The sequence below is a fragment of the Ciconia boyciana genome, chromosome 3 (genome assembly GCF_034638445.1).
Source record: "Ciconia boyciana chromosome 3, ASM3463844v1, whole genome shotgun sequence".
NCBI classification, from domain to species: domain Eukaryota; kingdom Metazoa; phylum Chordata; class Aves; order Ciconiiformes; family Ciconiidae; genus Ciconia; species Ciconia boyciana.
The window spans coordinates 43,761,299-43,786,814 of record NC_132936.1 but is presented as its reverse complement, the minus strand read 5'-3'; the positions used below and the strand labels follow the sequence as shown (position 1 = coordinate 43,786,814).

The window sequence follows — 25,516 nt, the reverse complement described above, 5'->3', positions numbered from 1 at the left end:
CGCTCCTAATGGATTTTCTCCTGATGCGTAACTAACTAAAACAATACTTACTTTATGCTACAACCTGAGGAAAAAAATTAAGATGCAGGCATGATTAAAAGATGAAGTACTTTGAAATATATTATTTTTCTAGTTTCATTTAGCCTCAAAGACCATGCAGAGAGATAAGGTTTCTTATGTCCTTTCATATTATCTGAAGTGTCATTATTCCAGAGTCCTGTTCACACAGCAGGAGTTAAGAGAAAGCACTGACATTTTGATTTGTATGGTTTAATTTTGTGAATTGTGACCATGTTCCATGCAGACATTTAAGAACTTATTAGAGCTCAGTAACAGTGCTGGAGGCCTCAGAAATGTTCGTTGTCTCAATGATTCAGTCCTTCAAAGGAATAGCATGTGTTTTATCAGAAAAAGGCACTCCGTTTGTGTTACAGTTTCTCAAACAAAATCTGTCTTCTTTTCTTTCAGGGAAACCAGTCATGATTGTAATAGAATACATGGAGAATGGGGCCTTAGATGCATTTCTTCGGGTGAGTACCAAAATGAAAACATATATAAACATTTTAAGTGATATATATATATTATCTTATATATTGTCACTTTTAAAAATATGGTTTTATATATGTGCATATATATATATGTATACATGCATGATATTCATATAATTAAAATAGGTTTCAGGCTAAAATGGAGCTTGACAAATACTAGCAGTTCTCTACGTTATTTCAACAAAACCAGATCAGAAATGAGAGGATTAGACAGGATCACATGGCAACATTCTAGGAGTTTAAGTGACTTAATGTGGCATAGACATAGTGGGTTTTATTATTGCCACCAGCTGAAGTTAAAACCACTGATACCTGAAGCCCAGTCTTCTGCCTTTTGAGAGCAGAATTTTATTGTGTCAGCACGGTGGAAATCAGCATACAAGAATCCCTAAATGAACTATGGTCATGTTTAAGAGAACAAAGGAAAAAGAAATACAAGTTCACAACAATTTAGCATTTTTTGAGTGTGTGTTCTGAACTGGCCAGTTCTGACTCCTTACCAGGTGTACAAGACAGTGTGAAATGATGTATAAACACTCTACAGAGAAGAGAAAGATTACGTTTGTTTGATAAACTCCAAGCTATGAATAAAATTATCAGTAGCTAGGGTTCCAAAAGGAGGTGGTTCTTATTTTCTTGATACAAATAATTATGCTGAGAGATGAAGAGCATAGCGTCAAACTATAAAGAACTTGCACATCAGGTAATCTCTCTTAGAAGAGACTTGCCATGATTTAGCCAGAAATTTATAGTGCTTAGCAAGTTTTGTTACTTCTAGTAGTTTAACTACTCACACATTTCTTAACTGGACGTACTGCTTCATATCTGAAGAAATTAAAACTTGTGTTTGAAGTGAGTTTCTTTGCCCCAGGATGAATTGCCACAGAAGCAGTAAATAAGTAGAAAGCTAAAGTTGTAAAACTAATTCTTATTTCTCTTCTCAGCTATACTAACAAGAATTGCTGCTCCTTTCTTCCCTCCAGAAACATGATGGGCAATTCACAGTCATTCAGCTAGTGGGAATGTTGAGAGGAATTGCTGCTGGAATGAGATATTTGGCCGACATGGGATATGTACACAGGGATCTTGCAGCACGCAATATTCTTGTCAACAGCAACCTTGTTTGTAAGGTGTCAGACTTTGGCCTTTCCAGAGTTATAGAAGATGATCCAGAGGCTGTCTACACTACTACTGTAAGAGAAATTGATGGGGTTTAGTAGTTTTGAGATGCGGTTATTAAGAAGAAGCGTATCTTCTAGAGAGTATAGATAAGAGAAATACATTAATTGCTTGAGAAATGTTAACTAGTCAAAAGGAAAAGAGTCTCTGCAGAAATCTGGCTCTAATTAGGGATTGATATTTTTGTAAGAACATGGATTTTTATTTGGTAAAGCTCTAAAAATTTTGCACAGTATCTTCATTATTCCCTTCCTCATGATTTTCTGTTTGAACAAATACGGAAGTTTTACCCATAAAAATTTTAATCATCTCATTTACTATGAGTCAATTAAAATATTTGTAGTCTATTACTATTTTTCAGACTAGATTTTATCTCACCAGAAAGTTGACTAGCTGGAGGCTAGACTGTGACAAAGCTCAACTCCTGTATTTTCCCTTGCTTTTGGGTGGGACGCTTTTCTTAAATAAGCATTCATCAGGCATACTATGCTCTTTATTCTTTTGTTGAGCCAGCTCCACTTTCCCACCCGTGGGGCCTCATACCTATTTTCTCATGCTGAGGGAAGGAGGGGCCCCTGGAATCTGCTCCAACAGGCGCAGGGATCCGGGAAACTACGCTGACGTTCACAGATGTCACTCCTGCCACTGGGCTCTAAGTGTGATCCTGGTTTAAAAATGTCAGACCGAGATTTCAGAGGAGCTCTATGACAAGTCAACAGGTTTTATATGCACAGATGAGATTCCCCTCAACTAGCTTCAGCCAGCCAGGAGCTAAATGACCAGTGCAAATCAGACATCTAAGCAGCCCCTTAAAATCAATGGAGAGACAAGCACTTCCAGAGAAATGCATCCAACTTAGCTTAGACAGATGTCTAAGTTTCCATGGCCCAAGTGTTTTAAGAGCCTAAACTTCCTTAGACTCCTTTGAAAATTCTGCAGTCAACTATAGCAGATGATATAAGTGCTGCTTTTGATGTTGGTGGACATATTTATAAATGACCTCTACAGAAGATGATATGGAAATTTTGTGGAGAAAAAAGAAAACTTTCTTCTTTTCTTTTTTTTTCTTAGGGTGGAAAAATTCCAGTGAGATGGACAGCTCCAGAGGCCATCCAGTACCGCAAATTTACATCAGCCAGTGATGTGTGGAGTTATGGAATAGTTATGTGGGAAGTAATGTCTTATGGAGAACGGCCTTACTGGGACATGTCAAATCAAGATGTAGGTTATACTTTGTGAGCATGTGTGTGTGTGTGTGTGTTAGAAAAACAAAAATTACATATTGTAAACACATACATATGTGTTTTACTATACATGCATAAAATGTTGGTTTAGAAATAAGTTTTATCACAATACTGTAGGGTTCTCACAAAATGAAAAGTTACAGAGCTTTCACTTTTTACCTAAATCTCTAAATTGTTCTTCTGCTGTGTGGATGTTGTAGGTTTCTGTCCCAAGTATCAAGTAAAATTAGAACATCAAAAATAGTAATATGTGCTCTTCACTTTATTACACTTAAGCATAGAAGGAATTAATTTTTTTCCAATAAAAAATAATTCTGAGGTTTCTGACCTCAGAGCAATGATTAATCAGTTGAAAAAAGTTGTTAAAAATCTGAGTGGCAGTTAATGACCTACTTTGGCTTTTTCAAGTTAATTATGCTGATTTAACAATACCCTTGTTTGCATAAAATATGACCCAGAGCAACAGGTCATCAGTAATAGAACAGATGGGTGTTAATCTTGATTTCTGACAAGAGTATCTATTAATATAGAAAGTACACAGGAAAAAGCCATGCAGGTGAGAAAGATGTCAGAAAGAATCTCATTTAAAGTTCTTCAGGTCGGGGACTTGAGTGGGTTTTTTATTATTATTCTATTTTTTGATTGAATGATCGACATCAAAGTTGAAAAAAAAAGATAAAAGTGTAAATGATGAGTCAGTTTGGCACAGTGCAAAGTTGTTAATATTTGACAGGTCTCAGTGTCAAAGATTTCATGGACTGTCAAAATATGGGCAAACAAGTCCTTGGGGCAGAGAAAGAGAAATATTTACATTCCCTAGACACCCAGTAGAGTTTCATTTCTTTTGACACCTTCCTTCTGTACTAGATTTAAACATAAAAGAAGTCTGACAGGAATATAAGATGCCTCAAAGGCAAACCTTACCTATCTTTCAGGGAACAATAAGGAAAAACTTTTAAATAGGGGAGATATTTGGTATCTTCATGCTTCTTGTTGGATTTTGAAAAGTATTCCCTCTATTGAAAATTGCAAGTAAAGCACATGAATGAACCTTTTTCATGAAACAGTGAATTACCCGTTCTTGCAGTTTCATCTCTTTTTAGCATCTTACATAATAATCTTCAATAACACATAATGAAAAGATGCACCAATTGCTTGGTAAAATAATTTCAAATATTCTTGTATACTGTGATCTTCAAGCGTCTCCTGCAACATACCTCCCAAAACATATACACATCCTTCCAATCCCATAGATAAATCTACGATGCAAAAATTTAGAATCATCTCACAATTAGTTATTTATTCCCCTTCACAGTTACCAATGGGAATATTTAACTGGAATAAAAAATGCTAAATGTGCCTTTTCTAATTTTGCATTTACACTCAGGCAGTTTATATATCTTAAGTGTATCATTTTGCCTAAAAGCGGATGTGGGTGTAGTCATAGACCAGATCAGATCTCCTAAAAAATATGTCTCCCTGACTTTGGATCTTTAGATGGCTTTTCTTTAATTCTGCCCCTCTTCCTGTAAGTCATTATTTTACATGGATGGAGGATGCAAATTTGTGTTGCAATGTCTTTTTAAGCAAAAGTCCTCCTTTTAGCAGCAACCTGGAGCTAGGGTGCACTAGAAGAACACTCATCCTACAAGCTCCCCACAGAGGCACAGAGGGCTGAGCCCAGATGATACACATTCCCCCCAACTTCTTGGAGCAGTGGGCTCCCCTCAGCTCAATCCTTGCTGGTAACAGTAGCCCTCAAACTGCTGCACTTTACCCTATTCCCCTGTTAGACTGCTGGTGTTTGCTAGTTCTTCCTCTCATTCGCTTACTGACCCTGGTGCAGATTAGTTCTTCAGAAAAGGGCACGACCTTAGGCTTACATATTTTTTCTCTGCTGTACTCGTGGATTTATTACCATTATTATGATTATGAATTTGTATTATTATTATCTACCCAGAAGCAGAGTGATGACATTACATTGTCCAGTTACCATATTTAATACTTCTTTATTGGCAACCAGTATATACAGTGAGCAGACCTGGCCCTCTTCTAATCTACTCAGATAGCCTGATTATGATAAAAGAATACTTGACCCTTAACAGTATTCACTTTTCCTCTTTTTGCAGCGAAAGCAGAATTTGAAAAGCAACTTGTGGGAAGTGTAAATAATATAAATCAATTCTATTAGTAAGAACTCCAGCTGTGTTCCCTTTGTAGCTTTGCTTATTTTAAAAAAAAAAAAAAAAATAAAAATTCCTGCATCTATTCCATTATCTCCGAGTACTGATTTTTGGAACCCCACCCCCACCTTTCGTAGCAGATTAGACACTTGTAGCACCCTTCAAAGTGCCTGAGTTTTGTATAAACTTTTTTTTTTTAAAGAAGAAACTTTACTTATCAATATTTTAGAATGTTTTTTCAATATTTTGGATACTCCCAGCAATTCCATCCATCTCTAGCTAACTCGTTGTTTTATATTTCCCAGTTTCATCCTTCTTGCTCAGAATACACATCAAAGAAGCTGATTCTGCAGTATCCCCAAAGCCTTTTAAAAATAATATCATCATCTTGATTTCCACCTCTCTTCAGGTTTCTCTGCAGATCGTAGTGAACGTGGAAAAGTCCTGTTCATGATCCTTTCTTTCATGTTTTCACTATCGCTTACACTCTTAGACATAGTCTTATCTAGATCGTTTGCCATCTAGATAAGTCTTAGATATTTTGGTGGTTGTGTTGCTGTTGGTGTTACCTGCTTTTTCATTCCTCATTGATTGTCTCTGCGTTCTGACCTCTTAAGCAACTGCCTAATTTGTAGTAAATCATATGTAGTATGCACAAACGGTTTAATACCTTTTACCTTTTTGGTCAGAAATTTCTGCATTACTTTTCATAATACACCAGTTGTCCTGTACACACAGTAGCTTATTTTTCACTTTTATTCCACTGCTACTTCTAAGCATAAGGAGCTGTTCTTTTGTTTTTCCTATTAATACTGATCTAAAGGATCTTAAATTTTACTTATAATGTTTTATTTCCTCTGTAGTATTTTCCTTCCAATATGCCTGTTCTGCAGAAATCCTTTCTCCCCACCCTGTCTGACAGATAACTTCACTGTCTCTAAAAGGTCACCGCACTCATTCTTCAAGGTGTGGATGTTACTGCAGGAACTGAATATTTCTCAGTCATTTTTGAGTTGTAGGACAGCACTGTCATTCTAAATGTACAGATAGAAAGCTGAGGCCCAGGCAGATGAGGCAACTTCCCTGAGGTCGGAAGGACATTCTGTGACACAAACCTGCAGTAAGTACCCTACCACCAGGCTACGCCTCCTCTTTTCACAAAACTTGTTTTCTGCAAAAGGTTTTGGTACAATCATGGATTTCAGCCAGCTTTTAGAAGGTCATTTTGTATTTTTTTGGAGTTCTGTCTACTTTGCAGTCCACTGCTTTTGCATTTTCTCACACAACTGATGGAATATTTTCTATCTGAGGTTATTATTGTCACTAAACCCTGGATATTCACCAACTTTATTTATCATACCAGATCTTCTTCCTAGGGCTACATCCGGAACAGCTTCTGATCTTGCTTTCTGTACAAACCGAGAGAGAAGACAGTCCTATGCACTACCCTTCAGGAACAAGCACCCTTCCTTAGCAATTCTAATACTGCTATGTCAGTCAATGTCAGGATACTTGAAATCCCCCATGAATGGTGTTTTAGCCCTTTTTCACAAGCCTTTCTTATCTGCCTTGCTTCCTGATGTGCTTTCTTATCCTGCCCTCAAGCTTTACAGCAGTTTCCTGTGATTTTACTTCACCCATTTTTATTTTTTACTTAAATCCAAATGGACTTGGCTAAGGAAGTCAACGGGTGGGTGTAATTCTTGGTTCAGACATCTATGCTCTCCTTTGATCATAACACTATCTAGCAGCATCTCTTATTAAATCTAACTTTCTGTTTAGGTGATATATTAAAATACCATTCAGCCAGGTCTTCCTCTCTCACGTGGCACATTTCTGCTATTTTATCATTAATGTAACATGGCTAGACATAGAATACAACTTTTTTCCCTAACAATTTCTGTCTGCTAAAGATTTTTCTTGGATCCCTTTATAATCTCTTCAGGCTTTTTGTATTTTATATGTGCATGCACAGATCCCTATCCATTTTCAATTCAGTTATTTCTACCATACACTCCTTCATAAAAGCCTTGGGGCAAGTAATAATGCTTTCTGAAATAACTCCATTTATCAATCTATCTGTTGCTCCCTTGGTGAATTTAATTGCTGTTCCCTGCTGCTCACTTGACTAGGTAATATAGCTATGTTCTGCACATATAGAACAATATGCTTAATAAGCCCAAAGGTAAAGTCAAGGAAATTATTTGAAAACACGAAGGCTAGTGTCAAAACAACAGACTCATATTTTTGCAACCCTGATGGCAAATTTTAGTTTATTGATTTTTTTTTTCTTCTTTTATTTCTTGAACTGGGTAGTAATATATATTTCTTAAATATCCCTTGATGAAAAATGGTTAACTATGTTGGCTACTAGGTTATAAAAGCAATTGAAGAAGGCTATCGTTTGCCAGCACCCATGGATTGTCCAGCAGGACTACACCAGCTGATGCTGGATTGTTGGCAGAAGGAACGTGGTGAAAGGCCGAAGTTTGAGCAGATAGTTGGTATTCTGGACAAAATGATTAGAAACCCAAACAGCTTGAAAACCCCACTGGGAACCTGTAGCAGGTAAGAAAAGCTTTAGTGTGTGTTTGTATGATGGAGCGCATGACTGGGTTCTGGTTGTTCTGCTTGGTGACTGGTTCCAGTTCACACTTATTCCATGTGTCTCTCAGTTTCTCCTTCCTCCTGTTTACTCTTCTTCCCTTCCCTCATTTGACCTTCTTTTTTACCATGCTGAACAAAGCCAAAAAGGACTTCCTTAAAAAATAACCAAAATAAAGAAAGTAAATATCATGGAACTAACACACTTCTCAGTAAACTACTGCCTGCTCGTCACTGCTTCCACACTCTCACCTCTAGCAGTCTTTGTTTTCCTTGTTTCCTAAAATTATGAAGTCTGGAGGGCAAGGATCATCATCTACTGTAGTTTTATATGATGCATCCCTTGCCCTAGGAACTGCTACAGTAGAAATAGTAATTAATAATATTCATGCTTGGCCAATGTACTTTGACATTGCTCTAGATTTTTATCTTTCATTTTCTGGCTTTAACTCCTTTCAGTGATTGCATCTCATTGTGTTTCATGGTGTAGCTTTTAATGACTTCTTCATAAATTTTAGGTGAATTATTTAATCGTGGTAATCTTTTGATCTGCTAGCTGGATCACTGCTCTAGGGAATCAACTGGCCTGTGTTCTGCTCCTGGTTCTTCCACTGACTGATTTGCTGTGTGACCTTAAGCAACTTACTTTGTGTCTCTGCTCTTTCCTTGTCTTTGTTTTGTCCCATCCAATTGAATAACGGGAATAGCTACTACTATATTTTCTAAGATGCTTAAAAGAATAGCATCTTTATTTTACTCAGCAACTTCAGTTGCAGCTGCTGTCATGCTAGGTAATAAGGTTGATTTTCTGTTGGTAATAGTCCATTAGGCTGATTTTGCTCACTCTGACCTTTCATCTTTTACATGAATAAGCTTAGGAAATACATATTGTGAGCTACAGAGTAGTCAAGAGCTATTCACAGAATTATCTAAGCTGTTTATAAAGACCTATTACTTTCTACTCTTGACATTTTTAATACCCCAAACTTATTTGACTCTCACCTTGATAAATACTCCCTGATGTTTTACTCTCTTTGGAAACAACTTACTTTCCTTTTTCCTTCTCCGTAGACCAATTAGCCCTCTTCTGGACCAGAACACTCCCGATTTTACCACTTTCTGCTCCGTAGGCGAATGGTTACAAGCTATTAAGATGGAAAGATATAAGGATAATTTCACAGCAGCAGGCTACAACTCTCTTGAATCAGTTGCCAGGATGACTATTGAGTAAGTTAGTACTGGGCATGTTTAACTTACATTTAGGGAATTTTTAGGTAAAATAATACACAATATTCAACTCCAAAACTTTACCCTGAGTACAAACATGGTACTCGGGGTTAAGCCAGCCGGTTTAGCAGCTGATGATGTTGTACTAGAGTATCCCATGAAAGTGCAAATACCCTGCTACCTATGTGTGGCATCACTTTTTTCCCTGCTTTTGAGACCAATTGAAATAACACCAAGGGGCTAGAATTTAAGGGAGAATGTGGCCCATTTCAAAATATGTATGTATAGGAAAAGAACCACTTTGCCTCCACTACCTAATTGGTACCTTTTTCCAGACGTGTACTAGGAAGATGTGGAATTTTCTTCTAATTGGCTGGGGGCTGTCTGTGTCCTGCAAGAAATGACTTTGCATCAGGATAAAAGTCTATAGAAGCAAAACAATTTTCTGAAGGCAAGCATGGCCTGTATTGGTGCTGCCATCTTAAACAGGTTTTCTTGGTACCCTGCAAACAACATTCTTGTCCTGGTGGTTGCCAAACACATGTAATTCCTCTTACAGAGAGCAGTGTTTTTCTAAACAAGTTTCTAAACAATATTCTCAAGTTTGCAACCCTACTCTTATCTACCTGGTATCACTAGGGGTCTCAGACTATAGCTTGAGAACTGCCATCAGACCCCATAAGCTTCTACTAGGTCAGTAGCACTAGTAGCGGCAGAACTGAAACAGCTGCTCCTCTTTCACTTGCATGATGGGTATGGGTCAATATGCAATTTCTAGGCATCTCTTTAGAAAGCAGAATGTGATCCCCAAAATCTTGTATTTATACATACCTTTGTCCTGAAAGCCACCCGAAGTATTTTACAAGAGAAGTGTCTCTTTCTTCGGGTGTCCTTAAAAGCCACAATAAAAGCTTATCGTAGTGCAAAACATGCTGGGCTCATTCTCAGATGTGGAGATACGTGCAGTGTAATTACATGACACTTACCATGTAATTGCACTCCTCACTGAGAAGTTGAACGGCGCCTATATGAACTTCACAGTACTGAGCTGAGGTTCCAGTGTAGCTTCAATGTTAGAAACCTGTAGCCCAGACCACTACATAGCTTTGACTCACAGTTGAATACCATACAATAGCAGTCTAAGTTGAAAAATTAACAATGTACGCATTTATCTTCCCCAGGGATGTGATGAGTTTAGGGATCACGTTGGTTGGTCATCAAAAGAAAATCATGAGCAGCATTCAGACTATGAGAGCACAAATGCTACATTTACACGGCACTGGCATCCAAGTGTGATAGACATTTCTCCCTTATGAGGGAGGTGACAGACTGAGAGAACAGCACTGGCCTTCAGTATATATGAAGTGCTGCTAGAAGACACTTGATTTCCTGGGTCCTTCCTGCAGTGAATAGAAGAGCTACAAGAAGCACCTACAGACTTGAACTCCTAAGTGCCACCAGAATTTATGAAAAGGGAATTAGGATCCACCAGTGGTGGCAAGGAAAACAGCAGTGACAATAAACAAAGTACTACCTGAATAAACATACAAACACCTTGAGCTCTCTAACCTCCTTTTTATCTAATAGACTTTTTAAATGTACATAAAAATTTAAAAAAGAATATATTTGTCAGATAAAATCATGATATTATTGTTGAATTCAACAAAATATTTTCCTTAAATCTGTGATTTCTGAATCTTTTTTTAATAATTTGTGTTTATTCTTCATAAAGACTTTCTTTTAGTATGATGTTTATATCTTTGGACATTTTTAGTGCTAATTCTATGACACATTACTACACTGGGTACCTCTGAAGGATTATTTGAGTTCCTTGAGATTTAAGAAGCATGACCAAGCAATGTATATCTGTCCGAACTTTGGTATCCTTTTGTGCCATTTACTTTTGTTAAATCAGCACCGTATTGACATGGCTAGGTAATTGGCAGGGAGTCAGGAAAATGCAAGTTGCCAAGAGCTCTGATATTTTTTAAAGAGTTTTTTAAGGTTACACATATACTATCTTTTAAAAGAAAATAAAAGAGAAAAAAAAAAAAAGAAAAGAAAAAAGAAAAGAAAAGCAATAATGACCCCTAAGTAGTTCTAGGCACTTTTAGCAAATTGTTTGCAAGATGATTTTAATGGACTAGAGTGAAAGTGAGATATATCCTAAAACGTAGGTCTACAACTGTAAACCTGCTGAGACACTGCATTGAATGGACAAGTGATTGTAGGAGTGTCTCAGAACATGGGTGCAGTTCTCCGGTGTTACCTAAACCATTTAATCTGAGCACATCACATTTTTTTTCAATACTCTGCTTTAGCAAATCTGAGAGAAATAGCTGGCGTATATTTTATATGAGTTTAAGCCGAATGCTGTCCAGCTGTCAGAATAAGGACATAGATTTTATATGAGAACTGTAGAGCATGAGGCAAGGGGCAGTTCAGAATTTTCAATTTTTTTACAAGCTTTTGCTGCTCTGAACAAACATGCGTGTGTGTGCTCACACAGACACAACAGTCATTCATCAGGAACACAGATGCAAGAGTAGTTGCTCAACAGAATATCTTTTTACAACATGTACTTATATATGAATTTTGTTTGATTAAAATATTTAACTACCATAAGCAATAATGAACGGCATCTTTACAGATATTACAGGAATGTATATGAACCAGAGAGAAATGCTTTAAAAAAAATCTGAAAATTGTGAACTACCCCAGCAATGAAATGCTGTACTTCCAAAGACAATTGGGCTGCTTCTATTGATTTTGATAGAGAAAGATCCCAGGGATCAGTCATAAATTGGTCTTGTTTGATAATGTGGGCATCCACACAAAAAAAATAAAAACAAGAGAAAAACCCTGTAAATGTTCCTTTGTAAAACTTGTAAATTTTATTTATACTGTCTTGTTTTGTACACACATTTATGTGTAGTGAGCTCTGAATACATTGAAAATGCACTATATTTTTCTATTTTACTTGCAGAGCATCACAAACAAACACGTATATTCAGTGCTACATAATGTGTTTTCCCACATTTAGGACCAAAGATAGTTATCAAAAACTTAAATGCATCATTTTCCCCCCCTCCTTTTTTTCTCCCCCTTTTTAGATCACTGTACAGTGTTATATTTGTCATTTTATTTATTTGTTTCATTAGAAAAATCAGTTTGGTTATACTAATTTTTGTCCCCCCTTGCCTTTGTTGAAGAAAATCTGTAAAAACCTTTTAACTAGCATAATCCCGTTACATAGACACTTCCATTTGTAATCTTTGTAATAGACTGTAAATATATTTTTGGAACTATAATGCAATGTGCATAAGGTTTATTTTTCAGTGTCCATATATGATTGTTTATACAATTCACGGCACTTTACAGTCATGCTGAGAAGCCTAATTTATTGCCTGGATTTGGGCAGAGTAAGAAAAAAAGGTGAATATTCTTATTTCGTATTAGATTGTCATTCAGTAGAAATGGAGTTATTTTCATGTATGCAGCTCAAGATGGTTTTTTAACTATTAAAATTAATTTTCTAGAAATGCTGTAGAAGTAAGACGCAGCGTAGACTGTATGCCCAATGCTTAAATTAGTGCACGCAAGCACTCGGCCAAGGCACTTCGTGTAGCCATTGGAACACTCTTTATTAATAAACATCCATTTTGTGTTATGACAAATGCTAAGTGCCTCACTACTGGGGTGAGCATCTGTGGGCAACTGCACAGGGTACTTGTCAGTTTTGCTGCTGCTTTAGGCACCCAGCTATGAATTTAGGAGTTCAGACACCTGCTTCCTTACAAATCTTGGCTATTGTTTCTAAGGGCTTGGTGATTAAAGGTGCGATGCAGCAATGCTGGTATTGCTGAGAACCCACAAACCCTAAATGCAAGAGAGTTGAGGCCAGGCTTCACCTTTAAGACTTGTTCAATATTCTGAAGCACAGAGGCCTCGAAGCGTGTGTGGTGACCTGGGCTCACACATGTAAAAGTGAGAGCCCTAATGGTATTTCTTCCTTATTTTTCCTTGTTTGATTTAAGCCATCTTCTTTGAATAGTGAATATATTTTAGCATTCGTCTATATACCTTGACTGCCTTAATGTTGCCACAGATTTTTACACATTTGAAAGTGGTAGAGTAGACCCAGAAAGCACAATCGCTATCAATACTCCTAACGTATCTATCTGTTCAGATTACTGCAATTTAGAGCACATGCATGTAAATGGATTTGTAACTGGTAGAGCAGCAACATATCAATGTTGGTTGCAGTTCCCCAGGTTCCAGGAAAACATAGTCCAGTGTAAGAAAAATAAAGTGCCAGAGAAAGTTCATGTTCATGGGAGGAACTGAAGAAAAAGTTGGGTCAGAGGGAGAATTAAAGACTAAATGATGAAACAAAGACGTTATCTCAGTTCTGGCTTAATTTCATTGAATTTGGAAATTGTGCATTGCTAAAGACAGATTATCAGGCTGTCAGTGAGGCTGATCTTTCTTGACTTTATCCATCTACAAGCATCTAAAAGAGAGATGCCTAAGACAAGCAGGATGAATCTCCCTCAGGGAATGCTTATCTCCATTACCTGTAGAGGGAACCCAGATGATTAGCTTAAATTAGGTGTCTAATGTCTAGATAGTTAGTTAGGTGAGGTGATTCCTACCCTATATGTCCTTGGCTGCTACAGTTTCCCTCGCAAGCTGTGTCGTAGAAAGGCAGCCCCTCCACTATTAGTATGTCCCAGAATGTATTTAAACTGGGCTTTATTACAGAGAGAGGTGATTTTTTTTTTTATTCAGAGATTTGTAACAGATCATCTAAATGCTTTTTGTATATGGGTATTAATTCTTGAAAAAAATTGTGATTGTTCTGAGGAAGACCTGCCTAGTAAATTAGTTATTTAATATTTTAAATAATCAGAAATATTTGCTGACATACTGCTTCAGTCCAGAGGTTATGTGATCCAATATGATAGTTGCTGTTTGCAAAACCATGTTTATCTAAAGCCTTGTCATGTAAAAATCTCCAGGAGGCAAAGATGCTTAAATGTATCTCAAATTGAATGTTGCCCTTAATATCTCAATAATTGAGCTCTGTCTGTATTATTCTCCATTTAAAATGAGTTTTTTATATTTGTTTAAGCTGGAGTTATCTGGCATCCACTGAGGGAGTTTGAAAAAATGATTTTAAATTAAATTTGCTTTTCTCCACTAATAGTAATATGCGGTAAATAGTTTCCACTGTTTTGAATGTTACAAAAACTATTGCTTTAATGTGGGGGATGAAGGTGTTTATTTTTGTTTTGTTGTTGGTATTTTTTTTACATTTATTGGTTAGTAGTTGAAATAAAAAAAATAATAACTTGTCCTTAACTTTCTAAATAATTCATATATAGCAATTCTGAGAATGATTCAAATTCTGCGACTTTCTGGTTACTACTGAGAACGGTGATCATGTCACTACAGCCATAATACCAAGTGATGCCGAGACACCCTGCCACAACGGCGGGTTCAGCCGGCATTCTGTTGCCCAGTAATGGGATGAAGCAGTCCACTGGCTGTGTACAAGGAGTGATGGCCAACTCAGCCAAAAAAGGGTCATTTCACCTTTTAAAAATATATATGTTAGAGCTAACACATCCTTAATGCATTACTCCCCTGCATGCAGTTAGAAACTGATATGCTCATCACATGCATTTAGATTTTTGGTGTTTTTTGTTGGATAGTTGGTTTGTTTGTTTGTTTTATTTTACATGAGTGACATTTGGGGTACTTGTGGAAGAGAACAGTTTCCAAACAGGCTGACAAGCCCAGTTTAAGAAAAGTACAATACAAATTCTTGCCTAACAGTAATTCTGGCAGCAGGTGCTGCAGGGTTATTTAGGCAGTTGGTGCTATGATTTGCTGAGCAACTAGCACAGCAGGGTTTCTGCATGTTCAGGACCTGTTAGGATTGTACTTCTGATTAATTAACTGATATGTAGAAACAGGCGAATTTTTTCCCCCACTAGCTTGGAATGGACTTGCAGATGGTAGATTTGGGATTCGCAAGACTACTCAAAAGTCTTAGCCTCAAACTGATTTCTAGTAAAATAAGAAATTCTGGGCAGCAGCCTATATTTTCCCTCCTATTCCCTTAAGGGTTGTCAAACCTAGCCAACAATTACTTTTAAACAGAGAACTTTATTGTTTGCATAGTGCAGCCTTCTATTTACTTGCGAATAGGCAGTTCTGTAATTAAATTTCCTGCAAAAAGGATTGGGGAGGGATGGGGGATGGGGGAGGGAACACAAAAGTTTGGAAAAAAGACCCACAAAAACAAAGAAAGAAAAACCCAATCCAACAAATGACCTGTGAAACCCAAAGTATGACTGGGCTCACCATTTTTGTAACCCATTCCATATAAGAATTTGAAAAATATAAGAGATTAAACCATAGGCATAAAATCTGCAGTATCCTGATGAAAGAGCAGTGACAGAATGCAAGCTACATTCGTGGGAGTTTTTTTCCTCTCTGGATTTGATTTGTGAGATTTTTAAGTTAGCATAATTAACACATGCATTTAGAGTCAAGTCTGTTGGGACAGGCTAAGAGACAAAATTAATGTGTCTATAATATCCATGAAATGCTCAGTGCACTTTCAGGGCAGGTAATGGTCAGGAAGCTTGAAAGTGAAAGGAATCATGTGGAGTTTATATGCTGTACAGACTGTGTAGGTTATGTCCAGTGAGGTCATGGAAGGTTAAAGGTTAAAGAGGAAAACCCTCACTTTTGTACCTGGTGAAAAGTCAGAAGATGGAAGTGAATGGAAAGAGAGGGGTGTGAAGCCATTCAGAATGTCTGAGTCTAGGGCTCTGCAAGACATTGCTGGCAGGGGAGTTAAGCAGTGTCAAGATTTTTTTGTTTAAGTAAAGATACTGTGTTAATAAAATATACCTAATAATCTAGTGTGGAGTGGTTTCAGTACTCTGATTTCTCCTCAGGCCAGATTGGAATTTGTCAAAGAGACTAAATTGAGACAGATGGGAAAGCAACTGGTAATACACAGCTCATTCAAGCAGACTTGAAAGAGACATGAAAGGAGAATTTTACATTAAAAGCCTGAAAATAAAACATGAACTCTGATGATATTTACTTTCAGAAGGTTTTAGAGTAGTTTTCTTTAAGTCTAAGGTAATGATAGCAGATTTTAGCACTGATACTCTACAAATTGGGTGAAATTAATGTCTAATTAGAGTGACCAAAAAAGAATCACAAGTCAAAAAATAGTTGATGTCTTGATAGACTTCAAAAAAGATGTGATAGAGTCATGCAAAACTTGTGTAGCCAGCCAAATTAATCTTGGACAAAACAAGACATAATGCCTAGTGCCAGAAGAGCTAAATCAGGAACAGAAAATCTATTCATCCGTGGACCAAGGCTTCTGTACTTAACTGAACCAAATAGCCAATTGTAGTTAATACTAATAATGAAAAACTACAGCGTAGAGGTCATCTGATGAATCATAATACAGCTAACACTGAAATGTGTTACTTATGTGTGCTACTGGTATTCGAGTTCCATGACTCTGAGTATTTCAAGTCATTTATAAACCAGAGACATTATAGCCCCAAGTCCATAACTAAAGCCTTCCTCTGTTGAGCCAAAAAAGAAAAGGAAGGAATGCTGAGGAGTCTATAAGGTCTATCCAGTGCAATAGAAATTATCTTCTGGTTATTTCCTTAGAATTACCAAGAAAACCATGAGTTTAACTCTTCCATTAAGAAACAAACTTCCTGCTCCAAAGATGCCGTCTCACTGAGAAGAGAAATCATCCGTTAGTTTTTCTAGGACATCCAAATCTGGCTTGAAAGAGGCTAGACTGAAGAATGATAGATAGAATGTATCCACGTTGATCCCTCGCATTTCATGTCTGTAGGAAAATTACTCAGGCAATTTCTTGACTATCATTCAACCTGTCTTACTATGCCAGCTTCCATTGGCTTCCTGATGGGCTGCATGTCCGTTTTTAAGATGTCTGCTGGAAAACATGTTTCAATTTCCTTTCCTCAGGGACCAACCAGCCTATGCCAAGAATGCATGTGTAGCTTGAGAGTAAGAAGGTGCAAGAATCTTAGATTAGTTCTTTCCAGGGTGTTCTTTTCAGCCATAGTCGTAAATTGTGTTCTCCCACTGAGGTTGCACATAGTAAATTGCATGAGAAATCTGATTTGCCTGGAATGAACTTAATAAAATCATCCAGATACCTCCTGAAGGCCACTCAGAAATGGCAGTTTTTAAGTGGTAGCTCGGATCTTGTTCAGAAAATGAAAGAGGTGTGTGCAGCTTTCACAGCCTGTAAAACACTCTACTTTCTAAAGTATGGAGCTTTCTGGGTAGCAGATACCCTGTCACTCTCACTGAAAGTAGACCGTAAATGCAAAATCTATGAGTTTATAAGAATAAACAAATAAGAAAATAATTCTGTAACAGAATTAGACCAAGACTTCACCATTTATTCAGTTTGGTCTTGGCAGCACTGGTGCTTCCATGTGGGGTCAGTGGAAGAGGAAGATGAGTCCAGACAATAGAAGAGGAGAATAGGATTTGGTGCAGTGAGGTGACTCTCTGGGTGGGAAAGGAGAGGCTGAGAGGAGGTGTTGGACCTGTGGGTGACCTTGAGCAATCCTTGTATTTCTCTTTCAGGATCTTTGTGGTGCAGAGACCTTGCCCTCAGCCCATTTCATCCCAGGTCTCTCTCCTGGCTCTTTTACTCAAGTAGCCCCTTAAGTTCTCCCTTATATTACTCTATACAAAATATCAGTGTCTTCTTCCCCAGTAGCCAGTGTTTGTACCCTCATGGGCTGCTGGAGAAGACAGGGTTAGATTCAAATCCAGGCCAATATGCCTACAGGAAGAAATTGAACGAGCAAGGCAATGAGAGGGATTCCTAATGAGGATTTTCCTTTAATATTATTGGGCCTCAGTACTATGGACAAGTGACGGATTGCTAGTGTAGAGAGAAAGGCTACACCTTACTATATAACTTCCCTACACACTCCAGTCATCCACTGCCAAAAGCAGGAAGGGAGGCAGGCAAGAGGAAAAAAAAAAACAAACTTTCAGGCATTTCTTTGTAGTGCTCTTTTCAAGAGAAATAATTGTCTCAATGCCTACATTACCTAAACTGGTGCAAGAGACAAATCCTCTTTGATGCTTCCTACTTGCTGCCAAAAGCATCCCAGATAGACTGTGCTGTCTGTTGCAAATCTCAGTCATAAACTGCCTCATCTCCCATGAAACTGCTTGCCTAACATGGGGGTGTACATTCCAGTCCCCCAGACAGTGTCTTTCCTGTGGTAGTTACTTGAGTATCACAACACCCAAGTCCCTCTGCAGGTGTCCATGTTTGTTTCCTTGTGCAAGGTGCTTCTGGCTTTTGAGGGATATTTCTCCAGCCATGAGGAGGGAAACTATTTTTTGCACTATGCTCTACTTCCATTTCTCCCCAGCTGGCATTAGTCATTAATACTTACCTAGCAGCACCCATGCCTCACTGGGAGGTAAGTAGAAGATGACAGTGGGGAAGAAACATTTAGTGTGCCGGCAACAACAAATGCAATGTCTAACTATGACCAACAGACTATGGGTCAGGGAGATGACTCCAAGTGATCTGCACTCAAAGTGCAGAAGTCATTAGTGTTGGTCAAAACAAAACAAAACAAAAAAAAGTGTGTGTATGGCAGGGGGCGGCTGTTGAATACAGAAGAGCTGAATCAGCCAGACTTACATGTGAACTTCCCAGTAACACCAATGATACAAGCTAATGGAGTATGTTTAAAATAATATCCAAATCTTTCTGTTGGCAGTACAATCTAAGAGGGACCTGAATGGCAGAAATCTGGTGAGGAGACTGTTTCAGGGCAGTGGGAAGAAAGAGTTACCTTCTGTGATTTTATACTCCCCATAATGAATGGAAGACAAGTCTCTTCCTATTCTATAAACCTATTTATTATGGATTTTATGAAATGAATATAGTTGGATTAATGAAAATCATATAGAAACTAATGCTTTACCTGTGTTATCTGCTTCTGAATTATTTGCTGAAAAAAAATTAAGATATTCCCTAGAAATATTACCTGCTTTCAGTATAGCAAAGTATCTTAATAATTGTGGAAAAGGAAAAAAAATTCTTATAAAGTAAGCCTTCAAAGCAGCTAATACCATTTTTACCCTTGTATTTTGAAATAGGATTGTGTGAAGCTGAATTTATCTTTTTTTTTTTAACATCAGATGCTGTCAAGTTATTTAAATTTAAAATCCTAGAGGAATGGATATTATATATTTCATAATGCTTTTACAAGTCATTGCATGATATTTAAGGTTGAATTTTCAGGCCTAAATTAACAGTGCTTCACTTTAGCTACCAGAGAAACAGAAACCACATATCTTAGCATACAGTTATGCGTCTGCACGTCTGTCGTTAAGCCATCACAGCATACTTTTGCAAAACAGAATATTATATTTGGCAGTGCTTAGACCATAAGTTCTATTGTGTTGTTGCTATTGTTGGTGTATTTAAGGCCTTTTGGTGATGTAAGCCCTTGTTAGCTAAGGTCAGTGAGCACTAGCAAGTAGATGAATATGATGTAAATTGGTAGAAACCATTTGCTGAAAGTATGGACATTATCTCACAGAGGTGACGTCCAGCTGTTACTGAACTCACTCTCTCTCCTTGTCTAGCGTACATGCCAGAGCGACCCAACAGATTCCCCTCATACTTACTGACAGCTGAATTGTGGCTACCCATAGTTCAGGATACATAGCTGATGGAAATGTAACACCTATCTGGCATCCTTTTACCTCTGGTTCTAGGAAGACTCACCTTATTTTTTTGTGATTCGATGAATGGCCTACTTTTCTGAGAACATATGGAAATTTTACATGTCTCTTGGATGAGGAAGGCATGGAAAGAGTAAGACTGACTACAGCTTTGGGCTGTGGGAAGGTGGTACAAGAAGGCCAACATGATACTTTCGACCTCTGTGTGGGAAGGGAGAGACTCTGTAGGTATTCATATATTGGCAAACACTTTGAGCTGAAGCTGCTTGCTGGGAAAATGTTGGTTAAACTAAGACTAATCCAAAATTACCTCCAAAATTCCTTCCTGCACTGTACAATCTCTTCCCTTCCTGAAGCACCTTTACCTTCCAGAAATCCCCTCCCTCTTCTTCTGAAATTGGTGTTTAGGTCACTTCTCTGGGAATGCGGAGACTTGTTCTGAGTAAAATGGAGTTTTTTCCTGAAAGAGATTGAGTGGCCTGTCATGTCCCAGAAGAGCTAATATCTTGGTCCGCAGGCACCACGCTTTCCCATATAATTCTGCCATTGCTCAACTTTTAGAGAAAATGTATATGATCTCTTTGATCCTTCTTTTACATGTGTTTCCTGTTGAAAGGATGAATTTAGGCATCTATTTTCAGAGAAGATTTGGGGCTGTGAATCCCTGAAAATAGTTTCTTCAGGACACATCCATATTTACTTCTGTGATACATGATGGCATACCCAGGACCCTCTGAGAACTAGTTCTTGTTGGGTTTCCTTTCTGTGGAAGTTACAGTGTGGGTGGTAACTTGTGCGTGTGCTAGTTTTGTCCCATTATTGACTACAGGTATGGCCTTGGCATGCATCAGAGACTGGGTAAATGAGTACTAAATCCAACAATACAGATAGCCCAACCAAGAACTGAAGCCCTATCCTCACCTCAGAAGGGCTTGTCAGCTGGTTTATCCACTGTCTTTGACTGGCCTTCAGTTTCTCCAAACCGTTTCAGGTTTCTATCTCTTCCCAGGGAGACAGAGTATCTAATTCAGGCCTGGAATGACATTGGACAGCAGGGCAGCTAGAAATGAAGCATTATGATGCTAGGTCATACAGATGCCAGGAAATTATCAAATCAATTTGCCATGTGTCACACAGGGATCTTCATCTCCCATTTGTTGATGTTTCATACTTGTTAGCTTGCACCTGGTCTCTGCTCTGGTGAAACCAGTACTTGGCAGTGAGAACCAGGTGCAGCACAGAGTAAAGCCATGCCACAGTCCAGCGTGTATGTACACTATCTCATTAATCTCTTGATCCGGAGACCTTCGTCCTGATGCTGACCAAAAAAATGTCAGTAGAGATAGAGCCAATATAAATGTAACCCGAGGTTTTAAATACCTATGCATCTAAGTGCTATTTGTGACTACCATTTGCCTTTAGCTTTGAATAAATTCACGTCAATCATTTTTACTAATTCAAAGACTTACTTGCCTTCAAAATAGTAAAAAGAAACTATCAGGCTCAAAAAAGTCTTCCTTTTGGAAAGGATTTCTCTTCAGAGTTCCTTTTTGCTGCATTCTTTTCTCACACATTCCTTGCATTACTAGGGTTTCAAAGGGCAGGTGCAAAAAAACCTAATAGAAGTGAGATTTAGCTTAGTTATTACCTTCCCTTCATGTAAAATTAGTCCCTAGGACACTACACTAGAGATAGAAAAAAACATTCTGTCCCTCCATCAGATTGCTTCCTCTAGCTTTTCTTTTTTAATAAGCCTCAGACATTATGGCTATTAATATTGTCAGATCCTCTTCTCAGCTTATCATAAAACATCTGCTCCCATTTTGTCCAGTTTGGTGACAGAGATGTATGGCATGCTACAATGTATTAATAATGCTCTTCTCTTGAATGAGTATCTTTCCTTTGATTCACACTGTTAGATAATCTAATCCATGTGCTGGAATGACAGATACTACTTTGGAATCAACTGTAAGAATATTGGTTGGTATGGCAGGGGGACATTCCTCTGCTGGTTTATTTTTCTTTAGTATTAGTGTTACATTGGCTTGTCTCAAAGTCTGTAATAAATTGCTTTTCTCTCAGGAATTTTCAAATAATTTAGTTAAGAGATTGCTAACCATATGTAAAATAATTTCTATTCAATCCTGGCCTACATCCATTAGTCCTAAAGCTATATTGTTTTAGAGATTTCATATGGCTAGCCTGTCACTAAATGTACAGTAAAATCCACATCTTTTTATTTCTTTTTTTTTTTTAAGCTCTGGGGTTTTTTTTGGCAACACAAGTAACATATACATTGTCTTGGGATGCCTAATATCATGTAATGACTGAGACAAGTCAGTTAAAATGTTTTATAACATTCTTCAGCAACACTGAGAGCTTCTCATAGTATCAGTTAGGCTAAAAGAGAGTCTACTTTATTAGTTTACATGCTAGAATCTAACTACCATGTGTACGCTTTTTTAATTAAGCAGAGTTTAAATTGAACACACCCATTCCACCCTTTTCCTGCTTCTCTGTTTTCAAGAGTTATCTACATCTTCTCCCAGTCCTTAATTTTATACCCAAACACCCATCTGAAAAACTGCACCTCATTCATTTATTTCTTTTATTTCCAATACTGAAATTTTCAAGTATAACCCTGTGGCTCATTGAGATCCAATGTGAAACGCAGCTACATTTCCTTCATGTTAGAGGTGTTTGCTTGGGAATCTTTGGGTTTATTGATGTTTACCTAGCTAGTTGATGAGAATTTTTGTCAAGTAGTGGTGTATACATGGCAATGACAATAATAGTGTAATTTGCCTCTATTACTTCCAGATATCAGGATTCTGCTGCACTGCCAATTTCATATCTGTTGTTATTATTTGTTTGACAGAATCAAAAACATGCCAGGTGCTTTGCAAAACAGAGAACAAGAAAAATCCCTTTCCAGAAGAGATGACAGCCTGAATAGAAATGACATAATGGCAGGAGACAAAGGAAGCAGAAAGGGGAAGCAAAACAAGAGTTATAACCATAAAATCATGAGATTGGTTTGGAGGCACAGTGAACGCTATGAGGCTTTTTTTTAAAGCGCATAAGGACTGTAGTTGGGATTAGAGAATGGAAATGTAGAAAAGAAGCATGGAAAGGAATGGAGAAGAAGGGAGGAACAGACTGGCAACAGGAGGAAGAGTAAACAGAGGTGTATGGGAGAGGCCAGAACACACACCTGACAAACTGAGGATTATGACTAATGCCAAGAATGAAAGACCACATCTGAAGAGCATGATGATTTCAGGAGGATGGCGAAGCAGGACATGGCGATGCTGCTAGGGAGAGAAGAGCCAGCAAATCTGCCCTCGAAGCCTGCCCTGGAAGCTCCTCACACTAACATAACCCTGCTTCCCCATCTTCTTTCTGGCTCCCCTCTTATACACAAAATATGTATATAGAAGAGCAAAGGAGAAGGAGAAGCAGCTAAATCAAACATTTTCAAAGATCGTGCTGGGGAAGAAGTTTAAGCTGGGATGATACATATTTGCTCCTACTGATGCTGATGCTGGTAGCAAGCGGCAGAGAGCATCCCGTTACCCTTTCTCATACAGACAAATCAATGGCAGTCTTTGCCACTACTTACCAATAGGCCTTGCTGAGAAATACGCAAATTATACGAAAAATTATAATACACCAGCCAATCCAGGACATTTTAAAATGTCCTTTCATTCTAGATCAGAAAGAAGCAGAAATTATAACATTCACATTGAAATGGAAACAGGGAAGAAAAATATTTGAGCAGTTTCTTTTAAAGCTGAAAATAACAATTTCAGTATTACATAAAAATATAAGGAGGATTTTTCTCATTGAAAAAAATACATTTTAAAACTTTTCATGAAAATTTCTGATAAAATTGGGAATTATTTTAATTATGTTGGATTGGCTTTTTTTTTTCTTCTAGAAAATTGGTGTTGTTTTTAGAAGGAAACTGGAAAATTGCCATTTTCAGTCTGTCAGACATTTTAAACTACCCTGATTTCCAAGGTAAGAGTTCTTCAAGAGTAAGAAATCTGCAATGTGGCCAGTCTAATCTCTTCCTCACTTCCTTCTCCTCTGCTTCAGTGATCAGACATGTCTAATGATTAGGCTGCAAAGAGCAAAAACAGTTTCTATGTCTCCCTGAGAAAAGGCATTTTGCCAACTTCTTTAAGAATTATTAACTAGATCTGCTTATAGGAAGTCATTTTTTTGCTGCAGACTATGTCTGCATTTAAATCCTCCTCACAGCTCTTCCATTTTGCCTGGGAAAGTTTATCAGAAAGCACACTGGAAAGGCTCAGATCTTTCTGTCTCCAGTGAAACTGTTTTTAGACATAGTTATAGCTTGGCAGATGTACTGGTATGACAGTTGAGAGACTACTGCTGGTAATGGAGTGTTCTATTACTTTGGCATATATAGACACTTTTTGCTTGGTACTTGTGACGGCAAAGTGTTGATGTTTAGGGTACTATAGGTACTCACCCATTGTTTTTTTTCTTATAAGTTTTAGAGGACAACACCGGATAAATTTTTCTTCTCCTTCAGGGTAACACAGCTTTGCATGCGTCATTCATCTTGAATGTACACCAGAGTGATATTAAGTTGGTTGTTGTGACACCTTATCAATATGATGCCCATTTTCAGTCTCTTCTAGCAGTGGAATGATTTACGTATTGTCTAGCGGAGACAACGGCCTTGTTTAAGAATATCTTGGTGACTCTGGATAGGATTCAAATAATTCATCTAGGTGAGGAGGAGACAATTGAAAGTCATAGCTGAAATATTACCAGAAATCTTTAACTGGTTGCGTTTGTCCATCATTTGCTTGAAGATTTTGGTGTATGGTGGCTTACTGTCTCAAATAGCAGCAATGGACAAGTACTTTTTTTTACTGTCTTCAGTTTGAACTGTGCTTAAGTTAATTAAACTCTTGTCACCTCAGGGTACCATTTTAGCAATGAGGTTTACAGGACCTACTCTGTCAATGTAAAAACTTCAGCTACTAGAGAACATACCAGGTATAGAGAGTTAAGACAGTGCTCAGCAGTGCTTGAAGAATTAGGCCCACCTCAGTAATTTCTCTCCACCATTACTGAAATAATACTGGATTTAAAGGATATAGCCATGGTGTCAACTTAGAAAATCTACCCTGCTTAAATGCCTCTTACAATCAAATGTAGCTCAAAGTTTTATAACAGTCCATGTATCATTAAAAAAAAGAGATTACAAAGCAGTGTCATAATATCTCCCCATAATACAGAATTTTTTACATATCATTTTTACATATTTGAAAGAACCCCATTAACTCAGTTGCATACAACTTTTTGCAATAATAGACTCAGCATAAAGCAATATCAAAACATAGTTAATATTTCTACTAATTATATTTAGCCAAGCTCCAGATTTTGCATAATTTTGTCCCTGCTTCTGGCATGATAGCAGGTATGGAAGATGTGTGTACCTATCTGTTGGCCCTGAGAGAGGATTCTGCTGTGTGGCACCTTCCCACCTTCTCCTACCAAAAAAAAAATTTCAATTGGGAAAGGTGGCATAACCTCTGAAAACTGCAGTTTGACTTACCTTCTGAGTTCAGACACTGAACTGGATGCATGATTTGGGAAAGGATTTAATACCAGCTACCTCAGTAGCCACATGGTGTTGAAGGAAAAAGGCTGAAAAATAGAGAGTATTATAATGTAT

At 37.7% G+C, this 25,516-nt stretch overlaps 1 protein-coding gene across 4 annotated transcripts in view; it reads left to right on the top strand.

The window, feature by feature from the left end:
* The window catches only part of EPHA7 (EPH receptor A7), a 176,864-nt gene extending 153,280 nt beyond the window's left edge, over nt 1–23,584 (top strand). For 2 of the 4 annotated variants that reach the window (XM_072855504.1, XM_072855502.1), the window contains exons 12-17: nt 469–530; nt 1,532–1,741; nt 2,799–2,948; nt 7,529–7,722; nt 8,830–8,985; nt 10,167–14,304. In XM_072855504.1, the coding sequence (XP_072711605.1) occupies nt 469–530; nt 1,532–1,741; nt 2,799–2,948; nt 7,529–7,722; nt 8,830–8,985; nt 10,167–10,281 (887 nt within the window). In that variant the 3' untranslated portion in view covers nt 10,282–14,304. Of the gene's footprint in view, nt 1–468; nt 531–1,531; nt 1,742–2,798; nt 2,949–7,528; nt 7,723–8,829; nt 8,990–10,166; nt 14,305–22,675 lie in introns of those variants that run through there. The other 2 variants (XM_072855507.1, XM_072855505.1) reach the window with 2 other exon arrangements.
* Nucleotides 23,585–25,516: the final 1,932 nt, after the last annotated feature.